Source organism: Nannospalax galili, unplaced genomic scaffold (genome assembly GCF_000622305.1).
Source record: "Nannospalax galili isolate Female #2095 unplaced genomic scaffold, S.galili_v1.0 scaffold787, whole genome shotgun sequence".
In the NCBI taxonomy this organism is placed as follows: domain Eukaryota; kingdom Metazoa; phylum Chordata; class Mammalia; order Rodentia; family Spalacidae; genus Nannospalax; species Nannospalax galili.
The window spans coordinates 852,425-877,461 of NW_008356318.1; the positions used below are offsets into that span (position 1 = coordinate 852,425).

The 25,037-nt window shown below is 36.2% G+C and overlaps 1 protein-coding gene across 3 annotated transcripts in view; it reads right to left on the reverse strand.

Annotated features, from left to right (window-relative positions):
- Thsd7a (thrombospondin type 1 domain containing 7A) overlaps positions 1-25,037 on the reverse strand; it is a 444,595-nt gene that overhangs the window by 106,196 nt on the left and 313,362 nt on the right. For all 3 annotated transcript variants that reach the window (XR_003847217.1, XM_008854527.3, XM_029556884.1), the window contains exon 7: positions 1,084-1,278. Coding sequence is in view for 2 of the 3 variants with exons in the window: in XM_008854527.3 (XP_008852749.1) it covers positions 1,084-1,278 (195 nt within the window). In the remaining variant the exon portion in view is untranslated. The remainder of the gene's footprint in view (positions 1-1,083; positions 1,279-25,037) is intronic.

Sequence of the window (25,037 nt, forward strand, 5' to 3'; positions counted from 1 at the left end):
TCAAAAACATTAAAAATGTATAAATCAATAAAATTCCCTCAAAATTGATTATTTTTAGGCGCTAATACTAGTGCATAGTTACCATATATAGAAATATTTATAAGTACTAGGTATACTAATGAGGGGTCACTCCGCCTGACAGTGTTATAATAGCACACATGGATTCTTGCAAAAGAATATATCTTAAAGTGAAAGAAATGACTTCTGTGTCTTTTTTTAAAAAAATATTTATTTATTTTTTGTGTGCATAAGTGTATTGCCTGTATGTATGTAAGTGCACCTGTATCATGTAATACCTGCGGAGGTCAGGAGTGTTGAATTTTCCTGAAAGTGGAGCTACAAACTGTTGTTAGCCATCATGTAGGTGCTGGGAATCAAATCCAGGTCCTCTACAAGAGCAGCTAGCACTCTTAACCACTGGGCCATCTCTCCAGCCCCACTTCTATGTTTTCTAATCCTGTGTAGTTTTCCAGAACCAGAGTAAGTATGACTTTCTCTTGCGTAGTCATACAGAGACCAAATAAGCATTTGGATGTCTACTCAAAAGACAGGTTTGAATCTGTGACAAATATGCTGTCTTCACCCAATAGGGTGAATCCACATATGAGACCTGTGGAACTCAGAGTCTGTATTCAGAATATGTTTAATGCTCATCCCAGAAGCAGTCATGTGCTGTTTATCTAACTTTCTTATTATTTACATATGACTCTTTTATGAGACACTAGAATCTAGGAAGATAAAACTAAGTACTGAAACAGAAAAAAAAAAACCAATAACCAATAAAAAGTTTCAGAATCCACTTTTTCAGATTTTTCCCCCCACAGTTTTCACATTTTAGAGGAAAAAGAACCTGAATTATTAGGAGAATGTAAAAAAGAGAAAAATGCTTTAAAAAGTCTTTTCTCCTTTATCAAAGGTACGTTTTCAAGATCAATCAGGAACAGAATCATACTGCCTACCACATGGACAGATATTAAACCTTTGTTTCTGGATTTCTGTCTGTTATTTTTCATGGAAGATCATCTTATATGGGCTACACAAAGAAAATAGTCACCAATTTCCAAAAGAAGCTAGAGACCTTACCTTCTTCACCTTCATAGGCCAGAATGGACCGAGCTCGGATCTGTTTCCCCTCTGTGGTTTTCCCTGAGCAGGTATGTGAACAGGAGGACCATGTGGACCACGCACTGAGCACACAGTCCTTTGGACATGGGGCATCACAGGCCACTGGAATGGGAAAGATGGCATCTCTGCATAGCTGTCTGTCTACTTCTTCTCCTGGGAAACAGATAAACACCAACAGTTTATATTACTAAACCCACGTAAAATGAGTGATTGAAACAAGGCAGTTACCCAGATTAATTAGGTTATTTCTCTTTTGTTCTAAATTTAAAATGAAGTCAAAAGAAGAGATGACTACTATAGACAAGTCTTAAAGAAAATAAGAAAAATGCATATATCAGAACATGCACATACACACAGGTCTCTAAATAAATGAAGCTTCTTTAATTATCAGAAGCATAGGTATGTAAATAAAGCATATTACTGAGAAAGTAATTTTACTCTACAGTGTCTGCACATGTATTTTACACTTATGATGCTAACATGCAATAAAAAAGCATCACTAAATTATGTTTCCTCTTTATTTCTTGTTTAATCATGAACTATGATTTACAAATAATGATGGATAAATATAGCATATGTCAATGTTTTCATGAACCAATTCCCACATATCTCTATTTATAATTGCTCCTGAACCCGCCCAGAGAAGATGTTTTTGTACAAATGGTCACCCCTTTTTTGTCTTAAAGAAAATCTGTTTGCTCATTAAAAGCAGAATTGTAAACCGCTGACTAGCATCACAAGGCCAGCTGCTTAAGAAGGTCACATTGGGAGAGGCAAGAAAGGAGACAACACAAACCACAGACAGAAGTAGGAAGGTGTCACTAACAGCGCTTCTGAGTCATCAATTGCTTTTCTAGGTAGGTCTTCAGGTGAAGAGCAGATTTTTTAGTTTTCAAAACTCCACATTACTAGACTCTTGTCTCTTTGTAGCCTCACCTCACACTACTCTCTCCCTTTGCCCTGAAGCTTTAGAGATGACGAAAAGGTCAACACTTAAAGTTTGAATGTGAAATGTTCTTCTAAGGCTAATGTACTAAATGATTGGTTGCCATCTGGTGGTCCTACCTTGGAAGGCTCTGGAGACTTTAGAAGGAGGTACCTAACTGAAGTAAGCAGGTGACTGAGGGGGTGTGTCTTTGAGGGATAGGTCCTGTCTGTAGCTCCTCTGTCTATGCTGTCCACCATGAAGTGAACAGTCTCTTCCTCCTACCATGGTGTTCTGTCTTATTGTTGACTCTAAATCAATCAAACCAAGAAGCACAGATTGAACTCCTTGAAACTGTGAGCCAAAATAAACAATTCTTCCCTTAAGTTGTTCTGTCTTGTATTTTGTCACAGTGATGAAAAAAACAGCATAACACTCACTTAATATATGTTGAATGAATGAAATGAGATTTATAAAAGGTCAACAAAAAATGTTGTTAATAAAGGACAGGGATAATCAGGAAGTTTCTGAGCAAATGGCCTAAAAGGAGTAAACATCTGGTAAGAGTCTGAACTCTGTGTCTTGATTAACACATCGTGCTAAGGAGGTCTATGAAGCAGAATGAAATAATACAGAATCTGAGCAAATGAAGATAATTGTGCTATTTGCTGTGGGATATAGCCATGATCCTAGATGGCCTTATCAATATTGTGGGCCTTGCTTTAGTTGTTCAGGTGAGGAAGGGTTATTGACTGTGGCATTCCTGACAAACTTTACACAAATAAATTCAAGCTAATTGTCCCTGGTTGAAGTTAAGGAATATCACTGTAATGTATAATTCCATATTCATATATTTGAAAACAAGACAGGAAATCGGCAGTCAACTGGAAATGCTCTAACATGTTAATAGCTCCTACATTGCAAAATCTTTTGTCGTTACACAAAAGCACAGGCCAATTGAAATGCATTTATGTGTTAATAGCCACTAGTTTATAAAACCCTAAATCATTAAGCTCCTTCATTAGTAAGAGAGGTTCATTAATATTACAACTGAGACAATAGTATGTTCATTTTAGTGACTCTGATTTCTGTAATTCTGCTTTTACTGGCTTTGAGGTTTGGCATACATTCCAATAAGTCAATATGATTAATAAGTAGATATATAGGTGGTAAATAGAGCATAAAATCATTGTATAAGGCAATTTTTAGAATTTACATAATGTTAATTCTTTCTATGAATCTGGGCTTTGTTCTTAGTACAAGGGTGAGAGCTGTCTTGTACTGTTCCATCTCACAGCTCTCATTTTTGTTTCTAATATCCTATGGAATGAAAGGGAAGCTTGAGACTGCTCTCCTGCTTAGAGTTAAAAAGTGTTACAATTCTGGGGCTGGAGAGATGGCTCAGCACTTAAGAACACTGACTGTTCTTGCAGAAGACACAGGTTCGAATCCCAGCACCCACATGGCAGCTAACAACTGTCCATAACTCTAGTTCCAGAGAATCTAACAGCCTCTTCTGTCCTCCGTGGGCATTGCACGATATGGGTGCACTCACCTACATGCAGGCAATACATGCATATACATAAAATAAAAGTAATAAATAAAAAATATAAAAAGTGTTACAGTTCTATGTCTCATCTGACAGTTTTCTAATCATTTTCACTCAGAAAAATATAATTCTGCAATAATTGTAAATTTGTTCCAACTATGCTATTAGAATAGTTTCTGGCTTGAGTGAGAGATCTCTGCTGGAGACTAAACTAAAGGGATGTATAATTTTAACCTTCCTTGTATTTCAAGTTCCTCTTACCTCTTATCATCCTGTTCACTCATCATACTTTGCCTAGAGAATTTTTTTCTTCCTGTAGGCATATTCTTTCACCCAAGCAGCATACATAAATGGTGGTACTGTTTAGATCACCTCAGATCCAATGTCTGAGATTTCCTTGATTCTGGAGAGTATTCTGTACTGCTGTCCTCTACCTTGCCAGATGCAATCGTGACTCTCCACTCTCTTATCTCCTGGCCATCATTATCTTACATTAACATTGAAGCTTTTCTTTCATTAAGAATTTCATACATGCATGCAATGTGTTTTGATCAAATATACCTTTGATGTTCTTGGTCCAATTCTTCCCTTATTCCCTTCACCACTTTTCCAACTTCATGTGCTCTTTGTTTAAAACTAGAGCCCACTTAGTGCTGCCAGTATTTCTAAGGAGGTAGGGCCTCTCAGGGGCTGTATCCCTGAAGAAAACCCTCTCTGTCCCCCAGCAGCCCTCAAATGCCAATAGCTCAACAGCTCCTCAGCTAAGCAGTGAGCCATTGTAACTACCTCCCCCACCCATGTAGGCATTTTGCTTGGCTTGATCCTGCACAGGTCTTGTGCTTATAGTCAGAGCTGCTGTGAGCACATTGAAGCCTTATGTTCTATTCCCAATAACTGTACCCTTTCCCCCAATAAACAAAGCTCACTGTTGACATTGGCATTTCACACTTCTTCACTTTTCATGAAAAATTTGGTGTTTACACAGCCTACTATCAAAATTCAGGCTTCAGTTCAGTTTTCTGTTTCTGAAAGGAGTCTTCATTGACCAAAAACACTCACAGTAACTGGTGTATTTTTATCATAACTTTAAATCACTGCTAGAACCTATTGCAATCTTGCTCAAACACTAGATCAGATAAGGATATAGCATTTGTCTTTTTAAAAAACTTTATTTATTATTTATTTATTTATTTATTTATTTATTTGTGTGTGTATGTGTGGAGAAGCACATATGTACTATGGCATCTATGTGGAGGTCAAAAACAACTTGGGGCAATTGGTTCTCCTTCCAGAATCTGGGTACTGGGTATTGTACTCAGGTTCTCAGCATTAGTGGCAAGTACCTTTAGCCACCTAACCACATTGCTGGCCAAATATTCATCTTTCTTCTTTATTACTTTGTACTCAGCACCTAGAACAGTACCTGATACATAGTAATCAATAAATCTTTTGTGTTTATAAAATGACAAAATGAGTAAGTCAAACTATTATATTGTGGAGCAAAGTAATAGATATGTACCAACTACTACATTTGGATTTAAGAACTTCATTTCTACTGGAAGTGGTGGCACACTGTAGGACCAATTGAGTCACTGCTTGTCTGAGTGAGCATCCCTTTTGGGATGGGTGAACGCATCTGGTGATGGTTTCTATGGTTGAGGATGTTTTGCAGCTGATGCTGCAGGTATAAGCCAGCACAATGTGCTCTTTTTGCATCTCTCTGAGGCTCAAATCTTAGTGAGGTTCTTATGACAGTATAAATGTTTTCAGTTCTCTTTATTCATACATTTTTGTAGTGAATATAATCTTTTTTGACAAAACTTTGCCAATAAAATTGATTTCTGTTAATATCACTCATTTTACCTACCTACAAAATTTTACTTTATCCCTGAAAATAGGTGTATTTTTAGTAGGAAATATAAAATAAAATCTAAATGAACAACCATTGTCCACAGTTTTGCAATCTACCCTTACTTTGAAGCCTTAATTGAAAGATATGTCTTAAACTTGATGGTGATTCTCTGTAAGTTGACACATAAAATAAAATTGGTGTACTTATTTAATTTTATAAACTCAGACTGAGATTTCATTAGTCTTGTATATATCCATTTAATCTTTCTTTTTTCACAAGTGTAATTTTAAGAATATGTTTCATAATTCATCAGTTTCATAAATTGAAACATGTACTTTGGAATCTTTGAAGGAGGCTTCAAATTTTCTTATGTTTGGCCTATTTTCATGAATACCAGCAAACTGTGTTTTGGACTCTTCCATACCTTTTCATTCTGCTGTGTCTCCTATTGCTATTGTAAGCTTTGAGCAGCTGCTTAAAGTAATTACACTGAAAATTCAAGAAATTTCTCATCAAAATAAAACAAAATGAGAATTCAAAATCTAGCATAGAATTTCTTTGTTGGTTAAAGTATATACTGAAAACTTGTTATATTAATATTGGTAGAGATTAAATGAAATACAATGGAAAAAATATGGTTTGTCAAGTCTTGATACAGTTTTAGGATCAAGATTATAAAAGTAAGACATTGTCAGGTGTGGTGGCACAAGTCTTTAATCCCAATCCTACAGAGGCAGAGGCAGCTGGATCTCAGTGAGATCAAGACCAGCCTGGTTCACACAGTGACTTCCAGGTGGGCTGTGACTGGGGAGATCCTGTCAGGAAGAAGAAAACAACAAAAACAACAACGAAAGTAAAACTTTAAGCACATATTTAATTGCACTTTAAATGCAAAGCTTATATATTCTGATTTATTCTTAATCATAGAAATGTATAGCTTTTGAAGTTTATTTTTTTTATCTTACAGTGGTATTCTATTGAAGGCATTGCCACCTCAAAATTAATACTTATCAATATAATGGAATTGAAAGGGGAAGGCAGAAAGGAGATGTAGAGCAGAGTGAAACCAAATATGGAGGCAAACCAAAAGAGTATATTCTTTAGTGAGTCCCTAGTGCTGCAATTTGAGAATTAGACTTCTCTTTCAGACCTATAAAATTCTAGAGTAACCCTAAAAAATAATCAACAGTTATCTATATCTAAATGGACTTAAAGCCCTCTCAATGGGAATGAACTCATGAGTGGCACTATAAACACAGCCAAATACACCTGACAGGAGAGGACATAGATCCTAGAGAAAACCCTATCTCTGTCATATCTCTAGACAAATGAAATTTCTTACCATATGCTAAATATGGATCCTTATATTTACAGACAAGTATACCATACACCACTTATCAAAGAAGCTTCTTTTTTGCAATATATGGTGCCTACTGCAGAGTTCCACAACAGGTCAACACAGAGAATATATGTCTGAGAGATGCCCAGTCCTAACTGACATACCTACAGTGGAACCTCTCCACCTAAAGCTCATGGAATATAATGGAACGGGGGTAGAGAGAAAGCTAGTGCATCCTTCAACTCTCACCAGTGATGCTTCTTTGTATAACAGAGTATGGAGCACACAGAAGGCCACAACTGGCTAAATTTTAAAGAAAGAGACTGCAGAGTGTGTGTCCCTGAACAGGACTCTTATATTAAAATTCACCCACCCATGGCTCAGGGACTATTGAGGAAGAGGGGTGGAAAGATTGTAAGAGCCAGGGTTCATCCATGAACATAGGGAAACAGACTTTCAGGCCACTGGAAGCTTGCACATTTGAACTTGTGACAATGGTGGCATCAAGCACAGGACCCATGCCAACTCAATCAGACAAGGTCCCAGAGTGAAGAGAAAGAAATGTGTGATGGGATAGTTCTAGTCTAGAAACTGTTGGAGACTGATTGCTACTGGGTGAGGGAGAGTAGACCTTACTTTTAGCCTTAACCAGTTTATGATCAGAGTTGGAGATTTTATTAAGGATGTTTTAATATAGACTTAGGTATAACGATTAGGAGAATGAGTGGCACTCAGAAGAAGTGAAGTTTCACAGGGGGGCATGGGTGTGAGCTTCTTTGAGGATCTCAGTTCATTTTTCTACAGTGGAGATATATAAGACTGTTGGAGGGGTGTGATGTTACTACCTTATCACTGGATGATTCTTGGATACTTGACAGACTTACAATTAGAGTAAAAGTCTAGCCCACAGTGATGCAGCAGGGTAGGCTATCTTGACTGCAAACAGTTATGTTTGAGGCTCTCAAGTGAAATCTGGGAACAGGAATGAGGCCATACCCAAGGTCACATACATTAGGGCTTTAAGCCTGCTTCATTATTATGCTAAAACAGAATATCTCCGTATGAAAATAATATTGTTTCTGTGTTGGCAACTTTCACAGCAATTATTATCTGTGCTAGGATTCCTGCGTTTCAGTATAATATGATAAGTATTTAGTAGAAAATTCCCTATGTCCTGTGACCTTTCTAGCTACAGGTTCCTAAGCTGATATCAGTGTCAGGTATGGGATGGATCCTATGAAGTGGACCTTAAATCCAATTAGAGAGTGGTGGTTACTTCCATAATATTTGTGCCACTATTTCACTGGTGGGCATATCTTGCCAGGCCAGTTGTTGTTGTTGACAAGATTCACAGCTGGGTAAAGTTGATTATTTTTTTCCTTCTGTTAGCATACTGAAAAATAACATACTGAAAAATAACAACCCTTTTCAGTACTATGAATATTAGCCAGTAGTTATAAGGCTCTGAAGTCAGCACAAACTTGATTCTCTTTCCTTGTTCTACAGCTCATGTTTGTAGTGTCTTTAACAATAGAGTCTTACCAACAATTTGTTGTAGGTAACCAAGAGTGGGTCCAATGACCAGTTTATTTGCAAGTCCATGAGACCCTGGTTAACAGCTTCTAGAGAGGGAATCCATTCCTGGCATTGAAGTTTTTTTTTTTTTCTGTTAGCTTATGATGTCTAAAAGGGACAATATCTCCTTATAGGGTAATTCTCTTTAAACTCTTTTTATGTATTACTTCCCTTTCTAAGAACTCTTATATTAGGCAGAATAAAAGATGTGCATGAGTTTCAACATGGGACCCTTTCTTATGCTCCTGTTTAGTGTTAGCACCTACTTTTAAAGACAATGTGATAATAGTTGTATCTTTTTGAATACTTTTAATCGAGTTTTTAATGTATTTTATATAATAGAACTTAATCAAATTTAGACCCCTAGTAGGTTTTTAATATATACTTTCTGTGTGTACAGTATTTTATGGGAGTATCTGAAAGCCCTTGTCTCTTTGAATAAAGGTGTTGATCATGTCCATTTAACTGAAATTAATACTGATGACCTTTCTGCGATATTTATGCCTTACTGAATGTAACAGACTCGCTTGCTCTGATTATTTTCTGTATACCATGACTAAAGTTTATAGAAAACATTCTAAAATCTCTAGGAAATTAAAATAATAACTTTATCTTAAAGTCACTTATTCTCTGTATTTTTACTAGTTGTGGAACTTTGTAACAGTCTCCATCTGTTGCAAAAAGGAGCCTTTGATAAGTGCTGAGAGCTACACTTGTCTGTGAATATAAGGATACAGATTTGGACTATAGTAAGAAATTACATAGGTCTAGGGAAATGGCAGTAGTTAGTATTTCTCCAGGGTCCATGACCTCTCTGGTCATGTATACTTGATTATGTTTACAGTACTGTGCACGGATTCCCTCCCATTGGGTGGGCCTTACATTTAATTAAATACCTGTTGTTTACTTCTAAGATAAAAGTGCCACTATTGTACCATAGAGATTTTTTTTTGGTTCATTCATTGCTGTGGTTCATAGGCTTTAGAGCTGGGTAAGATCACTGATTGATTTTCTCCTTGGCAGCATGTATAGTATCTTCTGAGTACTATAAAAGCTTGCCTTTGAGGAGGAGACTTTCGAGTTTATTCCAACTCAATTGCTCAGTAACAGGGTCTACTTTTCAGTTCTAGGAGGCAACCTAAGGCAACCAAAGACTGTGACAATAACCTATATTATTTTGGGAATTGCTTGGACTAACATGACCAACAACATGAAGGGAAATTTCCCTTGCCTGGTACTGTAATTTTTGTTTGTTTGTTAGTTTGAATCAGGGTCTCTCTCTCTCTCTCTCTCTCTCTCTCTCTCTCTGCTCTCACCAGTTGGCCTGGAACTCACTGTGTAGACCACATTGGTCTTGATCTCACATAGATCAGACTGCTACTGCCTTCCACGTACTGGGATTAAAGGCATGCACCACCACACCCAGCATCTGATTTTTGTTATATATTATAAAGTCTTCAACTACACACATGCACTCACATATATATGTGTACTTTTTAAGTAAGCTTATGAAACGATACATTTCCCCACGGGATCATTTTACACCACTTAAGTATTATTTATCTTTCTTTCCTTTCTGTCCCTCCATAAAGTCCTTCCTTCTCTGACCCCAGTTAAAGTGCCTCCCATTTCCCCATTTCTCCCTTGATAATGCTTGTGTTCTACTATCTCCCTCTCTCAAGTTCCTTCTTCCCATCTCCTCCCATGGTTCCTTTCTAATTTCTTTTCATTTGTGGTTACTTCATGATATGCGCTCACATCTAAAAATTTGGAACTAGAACACAAATGAGAGAGGAATATGTGTTGCTTGTTTTTCTGCCTGGGTTACCTCACTAAGCATAACAGTTTCTGATTCCATTGTTTTACCTGCAAATTTCATGATTTATTTTTTCTTTACAGCTGAATAGAACTCCATTATGCAAATGTACCACATTTTTCATAATTCATTCATTAGATAAGAGACATTTAGGTTCTTTCCATTTCCTAGCTGTTGTGAAAAGAGCAGCAATGAACATGACTGAGCAAGTAGTTGAATATAAAGCCTTTTGGGTATATGCGAAGGAGTGACGGATACAACCTCTACACCTAAGGCTTGGGGAACATCACAGAAGAGGGGGCATAAATAATGTAACAACCAGAGGGACATGATGCTTGATGTTAGATAATGCATTGTAGACATGATAGAGACTCTGCACCTGTGAAAATTCCAGAGTATGGTAGATTAACAAGATCTGCATGATGACAAAACAAATTGGCATATCAGTGTGGGTGGGGAAAATTTAATGGGGTCCAACCTCTAGATAAGGAGCTACAGGCAATCAATGGATGCTGAGAGAGGGAACATCAGATTTCTCCAGGGACAAGCTTCCTGAGAGGCTGTCTAATCCTAAATGGTCAGCCCTAAATACACGTACAAATAAGTATCACTAAGTGGACTTAATGCATTATATATGTATATATTCATGAATGTCTGTATACATATATGTGTAATAACAATACTCAAAGAAAAGGTCAAGAAATTGAGATGGAGTGGAAGGGCATGGGAAAAGCTGGTGGCAGGACTGGCACAGTGAAAATATTGCAAATAAAGTTCTCATGTATGACATTAGCAAAAATACATAAAATGCTAAATGAAAAAACATGACAAATTTTGAGATTAAAAAATCTTTTTCATGTTTAAATTTTAAGAATTATTTCTTTCTCTTTTGTAACTTCCTCCCACTTAACAGTTCCTAAGCTTGGAATTATGTATAATGTCAATTTCTGCACCTTATAAATTTCATGTTTTTTAATAACAAAAGTAACAAATTTCCCTGGTTTAATTTTTCTCTCCAAATACACAAAATATACACCATTGAATAGATTCTTAGACTACTTAGAATGTCCCTCTGATTCTTAGTTTGTTTTTTCTGTTCCCTCTTCTGTGATATTCTCTGAGCCTTAGGTATGGAGGGTACATTGTAGGTATACCAGTCACTCTTTGGCACATACCCCAAAGGCTCAATATCCTACTATTTGCTCAGCAATGTATTATAAATATTCTAAGACTTAGCTTTCCAGTGCTCAAATAGAAGCTCATAATAGTAGTTTATGATATTGTTACACATATTAAATGATATAAGTCTTTTAATGAAGTATCTAGCACAATATTTGCTACACAGTTGGAAAATATTTTTGCTTTAATGATGTGAAGACCAGGTTCATTCCAGTTAGAGGAGAAGTTGCTATCTCTTACTTACCATTGTAGGAATGGATATGGCCCATTCTAAGCTTCACTGTGTTCCAATTAACATAGACTAATGTGCTAATCATAGTTTCCTAATTCTCCTTATAAGTACACTTGTAGAAATATACTGTTAAATACCATTGCACTAGATTCACAGCATAAACCTGTTCATTTAGTCAGTTTCCACTGTCAAATTTTCAAAGACACTAAGATGGTAAAAAGGCACAGGATTGTTAAGAAATGATCATTTATGATATGGTTACTAAAAGATAAAGTCTTCGATATAAAAATTGTTTAGAGTTGTGTTGTAAATACCTTTTGACTCTTGAGTTAAAATTTTTTTTAGTGCTGAAGATATACTTCCTAAGCACAGTAAGCACCAGTCCCTTAACTGGAAATACTAGCTGAAAGTTTGACTGTAGCTTAGGGCAATTAGCTGACTGTGATCAGTGGAAGTGCAAAGACATGTGGTTGCCCATAATGTTTCTCTAGTCTCCTTTCTGTCTATGGAATAAAAAATTAACATTGGTTTTAGAAATGGTAGAAATACATTCAGTTATTATAGTCTTTCAGGCATTTTCCAGATAAGAAGGAAAAATAAGTTCATCTTGGACGTGCTATGATGCTCCTCACTGAACTGAAGGACAGGAATTATAGCACCAAAGAAGATCAATGAGATATTGTGGGCATTTTGAAGAGTTAATCGATACACTCCCCAAATAGTCACATTTATTATAATCTATTGGCTTATGTTATCTTTAAAAGCTTATGTTAATAGGTGGTTCATATCAATAGAATTCCATTTACCTTGTGATGAAATACAAGTCTTATGTTAGTCTCTCCAGCTCCAGTTTTCACTAAGACATCCTGTAGGCTCTGGCCCTGTTAGTACCTCACAGATCCTTGCAGGGCTGTTTGTGGATGAATACTCATGGATTGGCTTTATTTATTTACTTTGATTATTTATTTATTTAAAATAGTCTTGGTTATCTAATAATATGTTTCTGAGTATTCTTACACTTCTAATCTTCCCTGAAGATTATAACCAAATAGTCAGCCAGTCACACTGCTGTGACTACATTACACCCAGTGGTGGCCCACTGTAGTTCTCCTAAATATGCATGCACTCATATCTGCTGTCTTTATAGATATTCCACTGTTTTCTTCCACTTGACATAACCTATCTAGCCAGTTCATTTCCTTATCTCTATACTGCAAGAAGACGAGGCTTAATGGGTCCTACATCTTGGAAAAAGATGAATCCATAATGCCTTTATCAAGCCTTGTAGGGCTAGTTTTCAAGCCAATTTCTATTTTAAAATTATCTTATTTAAAGAATCATTATCATCTTGGTTTCTATACACCTCCTTTTAAAATATTTCTTTCATATTCAAAAAATAAAAAGAAAATAGGTCATTGTGCATTTTCCATAGAGATTTTTTAAAACTTACAATGTGTGAACAATATATATAGCATTACAGATAAATGACAAAAAAAGTAACCTAGATTTGATTTTTTAATCTTGCCAGAATTAATAAGACCACATAACATAGATTTATGTATAACATATAAACACACTGATAAACACAGTGTAAAATTTGTGCTTATTCTAGAGACTGAATTAATGGCACTTGACTGGACATGGCAGAGTTCATAAGGAAAAAAAAACTGAAGGTAGTGAAATCTAAACAGGATTTTGAGATGAGAGAAGCTGTGGGTTGGATATGAAAAAAAGAGAGAACAGTATAAATGCAGGACACTGGTTTCCTGGGAAGACTCAGAAGCAGAAACTAAACCAAGAATTGATTTCCATGATTAAACTTTTCCAAGACCTAGTCTGTCTTCTGATGACCTCATCACTGAAACACTAAAACCTTGTACTCCAAAGACTAGACTGAGAGCCAAAGCTAAGGAGCTACAACACATCTCCTTAATAGACACAGTGATGGTGGAATGTTTGGTAGCAAATCATAGAATTCTGGAAAAAATAAAATGTCAATAATGATGGCAGTTTTCTTCATTTGTCTCTGTGTTAGACCTTCATTGCTATTCCAAGCACCTGAGAGGAGCCATGTAAAGGGAAGAAAGATCTGTTTGGGCTCATGGCTTCAGAGGTTTTAGGTCTCTAGTTCCTTGGAATTATTGCTTCTTATGGTAAGGCAGACATCATGGCCAGGACCATGTGGCTGAGAAAAGTGCTTACCTCTTGGTGGAAAAGAGGCAGATAGTGAAACATGAGGGGGTCCAGGGATCCAACGCCCTTTAAATGAGCACCCCTTACTTACTTCCTTTGCCCATGCCCCATGTGCTAAAGTTTCTGTCACCTTCCAAAACAGTCACCAGATAGAGGCCAAGACTTCAACATGAGCTACTGGGGGACATTCCAGATACAAAACATAGCTGTCTGAAAGCTGTTCTCTTCCACATTAGAAGCCACAATTGTGTTAAAAACCACCAGTTAATGTAATCAACAGTTAATATTTATAAAGAATTGTTCTGAGCCATCCATATCAGAGTTCATACCATTCCTAAGATTTTTGTGATAAAAATTTATGTAACTGATACAGAGTGTTGCTGGTTCAGCAATTTAGATACATTGTCAACAAAACCAAACTGTGATTAATGGGTATTTTCAGAAAGCAAGGCCAGCCTTTGTGTGAACACACTCAAGTATCTGTAAGAAAGAACAGGTGAGCCTGACCAAAATGGAACTCAGAAACCTGTCAGCACGTATAAAAATTCCAGGACAATAAAGACAAATATCTTAGACACTGTAGAAAATTATTCTAGCTCCCAAATTTCAAAAATGGTGGGGAATTTTTAAATATTTCTACTTTCAGTTTTCATTAGAAAATTACTCGGATGGATGGAGGAAGACTTTAGGAAAATTCATTTTAATAGACCCTGAATGATTCAGACACAGCCATATTTAGAAACATGTTTTCTACTCACTAATGATTAAATACCAGGATATATGAAGAAAGGGTCACTTTTTCAAACAAAATTATTACAATCATTTATGTCTTGAATATTTAATTAAAAGTCAATAATTTTGGACCAGTATAATATTTTAACTTATCTCAGATAATTCTTTTTATAACTTATGGATTACTTGCCTTAAATCCTGAATTGAAGTTACAGGCTATATACATGGGGATGAAGGTACTTTTGAATTCTTACTCTTACTAAGCAGAGGATCACTATTACAAGTCAAGTGAAGAATATTTTTAAGATCACATTTGGAAGAGATGCTCCAAGAAAACCTTTCTTTTGTTCTTAGTCATCACATATTTAGAGGCACAGGCAGGACGTCATGCCCTTCTTTTTTGTATCAAAGTCTATGTGTTTTTTTTCCATTCATAACATGATAATCTCCAGGCACAAGTAGGCACTTGTTATAAGTTGGTTAACAACAACAACAAAAAAAAAACTGGGTGTGGTGGTGTACAGCTTTAATCCCAGAACTCAAGAGGCAGAGTAAGGGTGAACTCTGTGAGACTGAGGCCAGCCTGGTTTACATAAGTTCTAAGCCTACTGGGCCTACAAGTAGACTCTGTGTCAAGAAACCAAAAATTTTTTAAAAGTTGGTAAAAAAGACATAATCTTATACTTAACTTAAATCTTTATACTAGAAGATATTCCAGAATATGCCTTTTCTTTTAGAGCATAACCTACTCTTAAATTCACCAATTTGATGCAGCATAATACAGTTTGGAAATCATCAATACTATGACATTGGGAATGAGATCACTGTACAGAGACAACTTTTCATAAATGGATATTTAATTTCTGTAAGAGTTTATCCTTTGTGCAACATAATTGCTCCTGACATTTCAGTAATGCTTTTGTGAACAACTTGACCTTTGATGTAGTTCTTTTGCAAACTTGTAGTATGATAAATTGACAGAAATATTGTATTCATGAGGAAAGTTAAAAATCAAACTAAAGCTTGACTTAAAAAAAGCATTGCTTAGTCAGATGAAATGTCACCTTTTAATTTAATATTTTTTATTTTTAGCACCTGTTACGTATGTATTATCTTGCTTCAAACTTCCATAATCATAGGATCAGAATAAATGCAATCACTAGGTAAATAAGCTTTAGGGAGACCTTCAGCCATTTGTGTATAAGAAGATAAATGAGTAAAAGTAATGACTGAAGAGGGACTGGAGAGATGGCTCAGCTGTTAAGAACACTGGGTGTTCTTGCAGAAGACCCGGGTTGGAATCCCAGTAGATACATGGTGGCTAACAGCTGTCTGTAACTCCAGTTCCAGGGGATCCAATGGCCTCTTCTGTCCTCCACGGGCATTGCATGACACGGGTGCACTTACCTACATGCAGGCAATACATTCATACACATAAGAAAATTTTTTTAAAGTAATGACTGAATATGAAAATAAAGAAAATAGAAAACAGCATTCGCACATTAATGCTTTTGCTGAATATAGGTGAGAGCCTAGGGAATTCATTACTACAATTACTTTCAAATAGCACTTTCATCCCCAGTTCTGTGATAATTACTAAAAAAATATCAATGAGGATAACTCCAAATTAATTTGAACATATTTTGCTATAAAATTGTTTTTGTAGCATTGTGTACCAAGATGTTGTTCTACAGGAACCATTAAAAATCAGAACCTGTGATAGGTAAATCCAATGCTGTGAAGTTATATATGATGCATGTATGCAGATATAAATATATGTATGTATATCCATACATATGAGGTGGAAAATAATGTACTATTTGAGGGTAATCAGCCTTTTCACGATTATTTCATGGTCATGTGTTGATGTTGGTTAATTAGCCTAAATAGGAATCATGTACGCATATTTTTAAGTATGTACGTATATATTAAAGGGTTTTTCTTTCCTTCAAAAAAAATCAGAACCATTGTGATCTAGAGAAATCTTAAGAAGTATTTGGCTTATGTGTACCTGATAATGATAGACTAAAACCAGCTAATGTGATCAATCACAGAGAGAAGATGCAGGCAGAGTGAGCTCCATAGACAAAGTGCTAAGACTTTTGAAGCCTTTTTCCAGAGGGTAGGAATAATAAACAACTTTTCTTGGATTTGGATGGACTTACTAAGCCAGAGGGGGAAAAGGATGAGATAAAATACACAGAATGAAAATAATAGGGGTTTGAAGAGTTAAGACTTTTGGGCAAGTTAAATTATTAAATCAAAGGAAAGAATAATAGTAGATTCCCAAATAGGAGGACATTACCATTTAGTCTTCTAATATCATATTTTAAGTATAAATTTTATAGTCCAAGGTATAAAGAACACTAAGCTCATATGTAATTATTGTGCTATTCATTTCCAGTCCAAAGGATATGATAATAAAACTATAATGTGGAACTAACAACCACTGATATATATTATGTACTGCTATGTGCTTGGCACTAATGTTTTATGGGTTTTACTTATATAATATTTCAACAACCACATGAGGCAGATATAGTTATTATAGCAATATGACTTAAATAGTTGTAAACGGGTATGGGGGTTTGACTAATGCACTCATGTTGACCTCATGCTGCTTTTCTTAGTAGAACAGAATATTGCTTGATTTATTTGACTACTGTGTGCCTCTTGGTGAAATATTATAGTGTAGAGAAGTCAGAAACAGATTATTTAGATTATGGATTAGAAAACAAAACCCATGATAAAAAATTGTCAAAAGTCACCCCAGTGCACATTCAGTGACTGTATCAACCCAAGGTTTAGAGACGAAGAATTTGTTATTTTACCATGTTTCAAACTATATCATCATTATAAAGATTGTAGCACTTTCTTCAGAGCATGGTGCTCAAGTATATGGCATACTAGAGAAAAAAATTCCTCTAAGAGCCAAATAATTACCTGTGGCTATATATGATTTCGAGTAACCTTTAGAACCAAGACATCCATGTGTATATACATAACAAGAAACAGTGCCAGACAGGAGAAACCTTCCTTTGAGTTGTTGGTCAAGGTGGTCAAAGAGATTCCCGAAATTACACAGGCTACTGCCACAGCCCTTGATTACCTCCCAGGCAGAACATACTTCACACACAGGATTTGGAACAATGGAGCTGAAACTGAACTGGAAGCTACTTCCCCTGATGGCTAACTATCATAGCTTTGGAGAGCACTATGCAAGATGATAAGGGATAGCATCAATCAATGATCCAACACCAGCTTCAAGACCATAAAACCACATCAATGACCAGCATAGCAAGTGACATTGGTGCAGTAGTGGCATTTTATCTTTGGGGCAAGCAACAGCTACCTAACTGGACTAAAAGCCCACTGAACAGGAGGAAACTCATGTGTAGTACTGTAAACATAGCCAAATATACATGGCTGTAGAGGTCATAGATCTTAGAGGAAACTCCAAGACTGCTACATCCCTAGACTAATGTAATTTCTTACTATGTGCAAAATATGTATCCTTATATTTACAGACAAATATCCCAGTCACCACTCATCAAAGAAGCTTCTTTTGCATCAGACAAGACTGTTGCAGAGTAGCACAACTGGTCATTGTGAATTGCCCAGCCCTAAGTGCCACATCTACAATGCAACCTCTACACCTAAGACTTATGGAACATAGAACAAGGGGTAAAGAGGACACTAATGAATATCTCAATTCTCCTTAATGAAGTTCCCTCATGCAACAGAGGGTCAGGAACAGAAAAGCTCACAAATGGCCAAAGCATAGAGATAGAGTCTTCAGAATCTTGGTCCTTGGACAGGAATCCTGTACTAAACTTCACTCACCCAGGGCTCAGGGACCATTGTGGAAGAGGAGTGGAAAGATTGTACAAGCCATGGAGAAGGTGCATGACCATATGGAAATAGAATCCTACAAGCTCCTGGGACCCTCCTCATTTGAACCTACAGCAATGGTGTCAGTATGCACAAGATCCATGCAAATACAAACTAACAAAATCCCAGCAATAGAACTGGGGAAATGGACAGCAGACCTCAATTTTAGCTGAAGAATTATTGGCAGCTGATTACTGCTGGGTAAGGAAGAACTGATCTTCCCAAAGTAAGGGACTCTAGATAGGATAGCTAGACCTCAGTAGATGAACTTGCACTGAAGAACATCTGGGGACACTAACATGAAATGATAGGCCTTAACACAAATGACAGAATGTATGAATTCTAGTGTTGGGGGGAGCTATGTGAGGGTGCCAGTGGAGAATGGAATATAAGTATGATTAAGATTTATTGACATGTTCTGTATGAAATACACAAAAATTCAATAAAAATTTCAATAAAAAATAAGAGAACAAACTATGTAAATGAACTTAAAAGCAGAAAAAAATCTCACTCAAACATACATGGATTAAAAACAATGCATGCAATTTTCCTAAAAGGAAAATAAAAACAAGTAAATGTAGTTAAGGGAGAATTAAATCAAAGCCAAATATCATTGGATTGAGATAAATATAGAAACTAAGGGTAACAGTTGTTGAGACTATCACAGAAGAGTACATCAATGTCACCAGGGAAGAAGTTAATCCAGCTAACATAGCTCAGTTCAATAATATTAATGGAAACATCTCTTCTGAAATGGATAAATGTTTTGTTCTGTCTCTAAAATTTTAAACTAATGGCTTTCACAGAAAAGTATATCATTCAATTTCTTGAGGGGCAGGAAGAATAAGGTGATTTTTGAAGAGGCAGTCCAGAGAAACAAAACCAATTTCCAAATCATTCTTTCTACAAAAAACAAACAAACAAACAAAAAAAACAAAAAAACCCAAACAGGAAACACTGGTTATCCTTTGGGTAAGCATTTTGCAGTGTTTCATACCATCTGTTACCTCCTAAAGATTGGTGTCATGGTACATTGTACTGTTAGACAAATCAGCAGCTGGGCAGGGGCCACACAGATTCAGGTAGATTCAGTACTGACTGTCCAACTCAGTGTGGCCATCATATTGTCATCTGATTCAGTGACTGTTAAAAAGATTCTATTGGATTTTCACCACTTAGTGTCTTTGGTTTATGAAGCTTTAGAGGCTCACAAAATTAAATTATGCACAGAGAAAAAGAATTGTGTGTTTTGAATGTTGGGATTAAATTCTTTTATAAAATAGGTAATAATTAAAATTTTGTGGCTCATTTCATCAATTACTGTAATTTTTCTCCCAAATATTTTATAAATTGTTTATTAATTCTAAGCATTCATTCCTTTTTTATTTTATTTCTTATTTTTATTTTATGCGTTATGAGTATATTGTCTGCATGTAAGTGCACTCATGCTGTGTAACACCTGTGGAGGCCAGAGGAGGGCATCAGATTCCCTTGAACTGCCATGTGGGTGCTGGGAACCAAACCCAGATCCTCAGTGCTCTAAACCACTGAGCCATCTCTCCAGGTCCCCAAGCATTCATTCTAATATCTGGTGCGAGAAGTCAATGTCTTTTTTTCCATTTCAACCTAAGGCAGCAGTAGATTTATGTACTTTGAAACCTCAATTACAATTTATGTTTCTCATAAGTAATATTACATTGCAAAGTCACACTTATTTTTAGCTCTAAAGTCTTGATAGACTTCTTTAAAGACAGAAATGCTTCTCAAACTTGAATTATGCATGAAAGCCTTCTCAAGAAATAGAGTCAAATATAAGTTTAAAGTAGTGTTCTATATATGCATTTAAAGTAAATAATTAAATATATTAGAACGCTTATATAACATAAAGGTTGGTGGGTTCAGGAAGAATAATGCTTTCCCCCAGTTATTCATTGAATAGTTCTGAAACTATGCTAGAATGTGAGGTGAGGACTCACATAACTAGGAAATAAGGCATAAATGGAGACTGACATTTGTGTTATTACTGCCTTACCAGGACAATGACTGTGGCTTGATTTATATGCCCTGAGGCTTATTACCCAGTTTCTTTTCCTGCTGGCATGGACATGGTATGATAAGAATCTGGTTTTACCAGATGAAAAATCTAAGAGCACTTCACTTGGAGTGCCTGTTTTCTAAAGTACTTCTGAAGCATATGAAAAACAGTTGCATGACAAAACATAATTAAGAAGTCAAAAGACATCCAGGAGCAGTAGTTCCTTGTGGGGCTAAGGCAGAGGCACCAGCACAGATTGGTCACTTAATGTTCCCAGGGACTGTACAAATTTCCTTATTTTTGGATTTATTTCTGTTTCTTTTATATGTACGAATACTATGGCTGCATATATGTAAGTTCACCTATGTTGTGCAGTGCCAGGAAGGAAAGTAGAGGGTGTTTGATCCCCTGGAATTGGAGTATGGATGGTTGTTAGCTGCCATGTGGGTACTGGAATTCAAACCTAGGTCTTCTACAAGAGCAGCCAGTGCTCTTAACAGCTGAGCCATCCCTTGAACCCCTTGACCACTTTCTAGCTCTTGCCTTCCACTCAGAAACCAAACAATTTAATAATTTCTATCATTTTACTCTCTGCTGAAACCTTCCAGTGGCCTCCCATTAATGTGAAGTATTTCTCCATTCCTAAAAGGCTTTCCTTGATCTAGTTCTTGTTCACCTGTCCACTTCTGTTCTGGCCACATTGACCTTCATAGAGCCCTGAACACCTAGTCAAACTGCTGTCTGGGCACCCTCTGACTGTAGTACTGTGTTCTCTGATATTCGATTACTATGTGACTTTTGATATCCAATTTGATCCCGACATTATCTTTCTTTCTCTTAGAGAAGCTTTGCCAGGGTATTCTATCTAAACACTATTCCATCCATCAGTCACTCTACCACCACATCTCTGCTTTATTTTTGGATACTTTTTTGTTTGCCTCATATAAAATAAGCTATTGTGTCTTTCTGTTGTCATTTCTGTCTCTTCTCCTTAGGATCTAAGTTCTACCAGATCAGGAACATTATATGGTCAATTTTTACTGCTGTATGTATATTGATTAAAACATTTCCTTGTACATAGTACATGCTTATTAAATATCCACTTATTAAATATGTAAAAATTATGTCTAAAAACTTCAGGCAGTCATAATTAAACTCTATGGTACATAATATAAGACAGGATCTGACACTCAATGTGGAATAGTTCTAAGGAAATGTGCTGAACACTGTCTAGGCTGCATTCTGCCAGAGGTATTCATTTTATCTTTAAGTTTTTCTTTATCTCCTGGATTAGATTTTCTTTAGAATTGTTCTATAAAACTTTATTCTATAAATAAATTTAATTTCACTAATCTAATGATAATTTAAATAAAATTTCTCAATGACCTATCTTTAAATAATACCTAAGACATTTTCAAGACATAATATTTTACTGAGTCTAGTAAATGCTTCTCATTTATTCTATCAGGTGTTCATATTTCCTTGTATATATGATATGTAATATATAAATATCATAAAATACTCTTTGCATTTAAAAATCTATCAATTTAAATTCTTCATCAAACTACAAGTTCACACATACTTTATTTGCAAGCTATTTGTTGTTTTAAATGATGAATGTATTATAGAAAAATGGACAAATAAAACAGGCATTAAATATTTCAGTATTGTTTGGGGCTTCTCCAGGACATCTCTGAACAACAATTCCAAAGGAGGTATTGCACACTTGGCATTTGTCTTTTTATTTGGCAACTTACAGCTTCTGGGAGAAGCATCATTCCCTGTGTAGGGTAACTCCACTGTATATGGGGCTGAAGAGATGGATCAGCAGTTAAAGTACTTGCTATTCTTCTAGAGGACCTGAGTTAGGTTCCCAGTATCCACACTGTGTGGTTCACAAATGCCTATAATTACAGTTCCAGGGCATCTGACATCTTTGGCTTTCATGGGAACCTATATACACATGTACAACTTTCACCATGCCCATATACACAATTAAAAATAAAAAATAAGTGTTTTAAATGGAAGCTCATTATAGGGATGAGTTTTATAAAATGTACAGAATCTGGACTAATGACTTTTAATTAACCTTGACAAATTCACTGATCATGTGAATTTGTGTCTGTGTCTTGTGACCTAGGCACCTGATTTCATTTCCTTGGCAACCTCAATTTGGTACTCCATTCAAAAAGATAAGAAATGAATGTGAGTATGCCTGAGAATTAATATATCTAAGCACTGAAAGATGGCACACCCATCTCCATTTCACAAGGTGAAGGTTAAGAAGGACATATGACCTTGGATGAATGAGATATTGTAGAACTAGGGATGAAAAGGCAGGATGGTCTGTTAACATAAGGGTGGAGTCAAACTTGTACTTCCCCATCTGAAGCTGGAGAAACCATTTTGAATAAATAAATAGGTGGGGCTTGACTGGAAGACAGTTCCAGGACACAGGTCCAACAACAGAGTTTGATCAGGACAATTCTGGGAGAGATCCTAGTTTAGACCCAATCTTAAAAACTAAATTTAAAAATCAGGTTTGTTTGCTCAGGTAATTGTAATGTTGGCATAGTAATGCTGCAGCTTCATATGAATTTTTCAGATAGTCTTAATTTTAGTTAATCCCCTCCTAACCTCTACCCTGCCCTCACATCCTGTTCTTCATTTAAGCTTCCTTCCCCATGATCCTCCTTTTCCTTTTCATATCATGTTGTACTATACCCTTGCCTTAAGGTATTACATCTCCCTTCCCACAAATGTTCACGTTCTAGTTTCCTGGACTCTACAGGTTATTGCTACTGCTCTGTATTGCCTACCAGAGCTTGGTAATAAGAACTTACTTCTGAAGACACCAAATACATTGGTCACAGGAGAAAGACAAATAACGTTGGTATAGATCAAGAAGCTTTCACCCTGCTGACTAAGCTTCATAATATTGGAAGGTGCTATGTAGGCTTCTAATGGAAAAGATGTCATCAACAGGCTTCCCAGGTGTGAACCCTGTGAGCTATAATAATGAACAACATTTCAAGATATGCCCATGAGTACAATAGTGGCATGAATGTTGTGGGCTAACGAATTGCTTTCTGATTGGATTAAAGACCTACTTAATAGGCAGAAACACATGTCTTGTACTGTAAACCTGGCCCAAAATACACATGGTTGGTGAGCTCACAGGCCCAGGGGTGAATCTACTATTCTTCTGCCTGGGCACTATATCAAACTGCCTTCTAAATTCATATCTCTCAACCCATGTATTAGTACAAGTCTTAAATCTCAACTGAGAAACTTCTTTGTGCAGTGGATGGTGGTTAATGTAGACACTCACAAGTGGTCAAAGTGTAGAGAATAAGTGTCTGTGAAGTGTAGAAAGTAAGTCTGTGGAGTGCTCAGCCATAACTGGAACATCTATATCACATTCCTTAATCTTAAGGCTCAGGGAACATGGAAGAATAGGAGACAGATTGTATAAGCCAGAGCTCAGGGAGGACCAGATGTGGCCCCTGGTAGGTTGACTATACTCCAGGGGATGCCTCTGCCTCCCAAGACTATATGGACCCCACAAATTGGAATTGGTGAGTTATTTACAACAGCAAACATAAAGAACATGAAGTTGTGGGTTGTAGGGAACTAGAACACATCTGAAAGGAGTGGGGGGGTGAATATGATCAAAATATCTGTACAAAATACTCAAAGCATTCATAAAATTACTTTTAAATACTTAAATATTATGAAAACTCCCATTTTTCTATTTTTCCATTTGGATGCACAGTTGAAGAAATGTTGAGGTTTTTGTTGTGAACCTTCAATGTGTTTTAAGGCAACCTACGGAATGAAAGAAAATATTTTTCAAATTACATATATGATAAAGTATTAATCTTTGATATATGTAAGGAACTTCTATAGTTCAATACCCCCCCAATAATCCAATTAAAAATGGTCTAGGAGGGAGAAATATTAATGGCTAACAGGTATATGGGAAACTGCTAAAAATCATCAATGTTCAGGGAACTATAAATAGAAACTACAATAAAATATCACTTCACACTTGTGAAGTTGCGTGTGTGTGTAGAATATATTATATATATGTATATATATAGTCTCTAAAAAAGAAAAGCATTGACAAAGAGGCAAAGAAACTGAGCCCTTGCACACTGCTGATGGCAATGCAACCAATTGCAGTGGGAAACAGTGTGGTGGTTCTTTAAAGACTTTGAAGAGAGGGCTAAGAGTTGGCTCAGAGACTAGGAGCATTGGCTGCTTGTGCAGAGGACCTGGATTCAGTTCCCAGGACCCACATGTTGGCTAACAACCATCCACAACCCCCATTTCAGGAGATTTGACGCCCTTTTCTGGCCTCTAAAGGCACTGTATACATATGGTACACTTACATACATGCAGGCAAAACACTCATACAAATAAAATAATAAATACATAAATATTACAAAGAATTCAATGATATCATACCTCAATCCCAGGGAGCAGAAATCAGTATCTCAAAGACATTAATAGTGCCATGTTCATTGCAAAGAGAACAGCTAAAATGTAAAAGCAGCTTATGTGTTTGCTTATAAAAAAGCTTGATAACGAT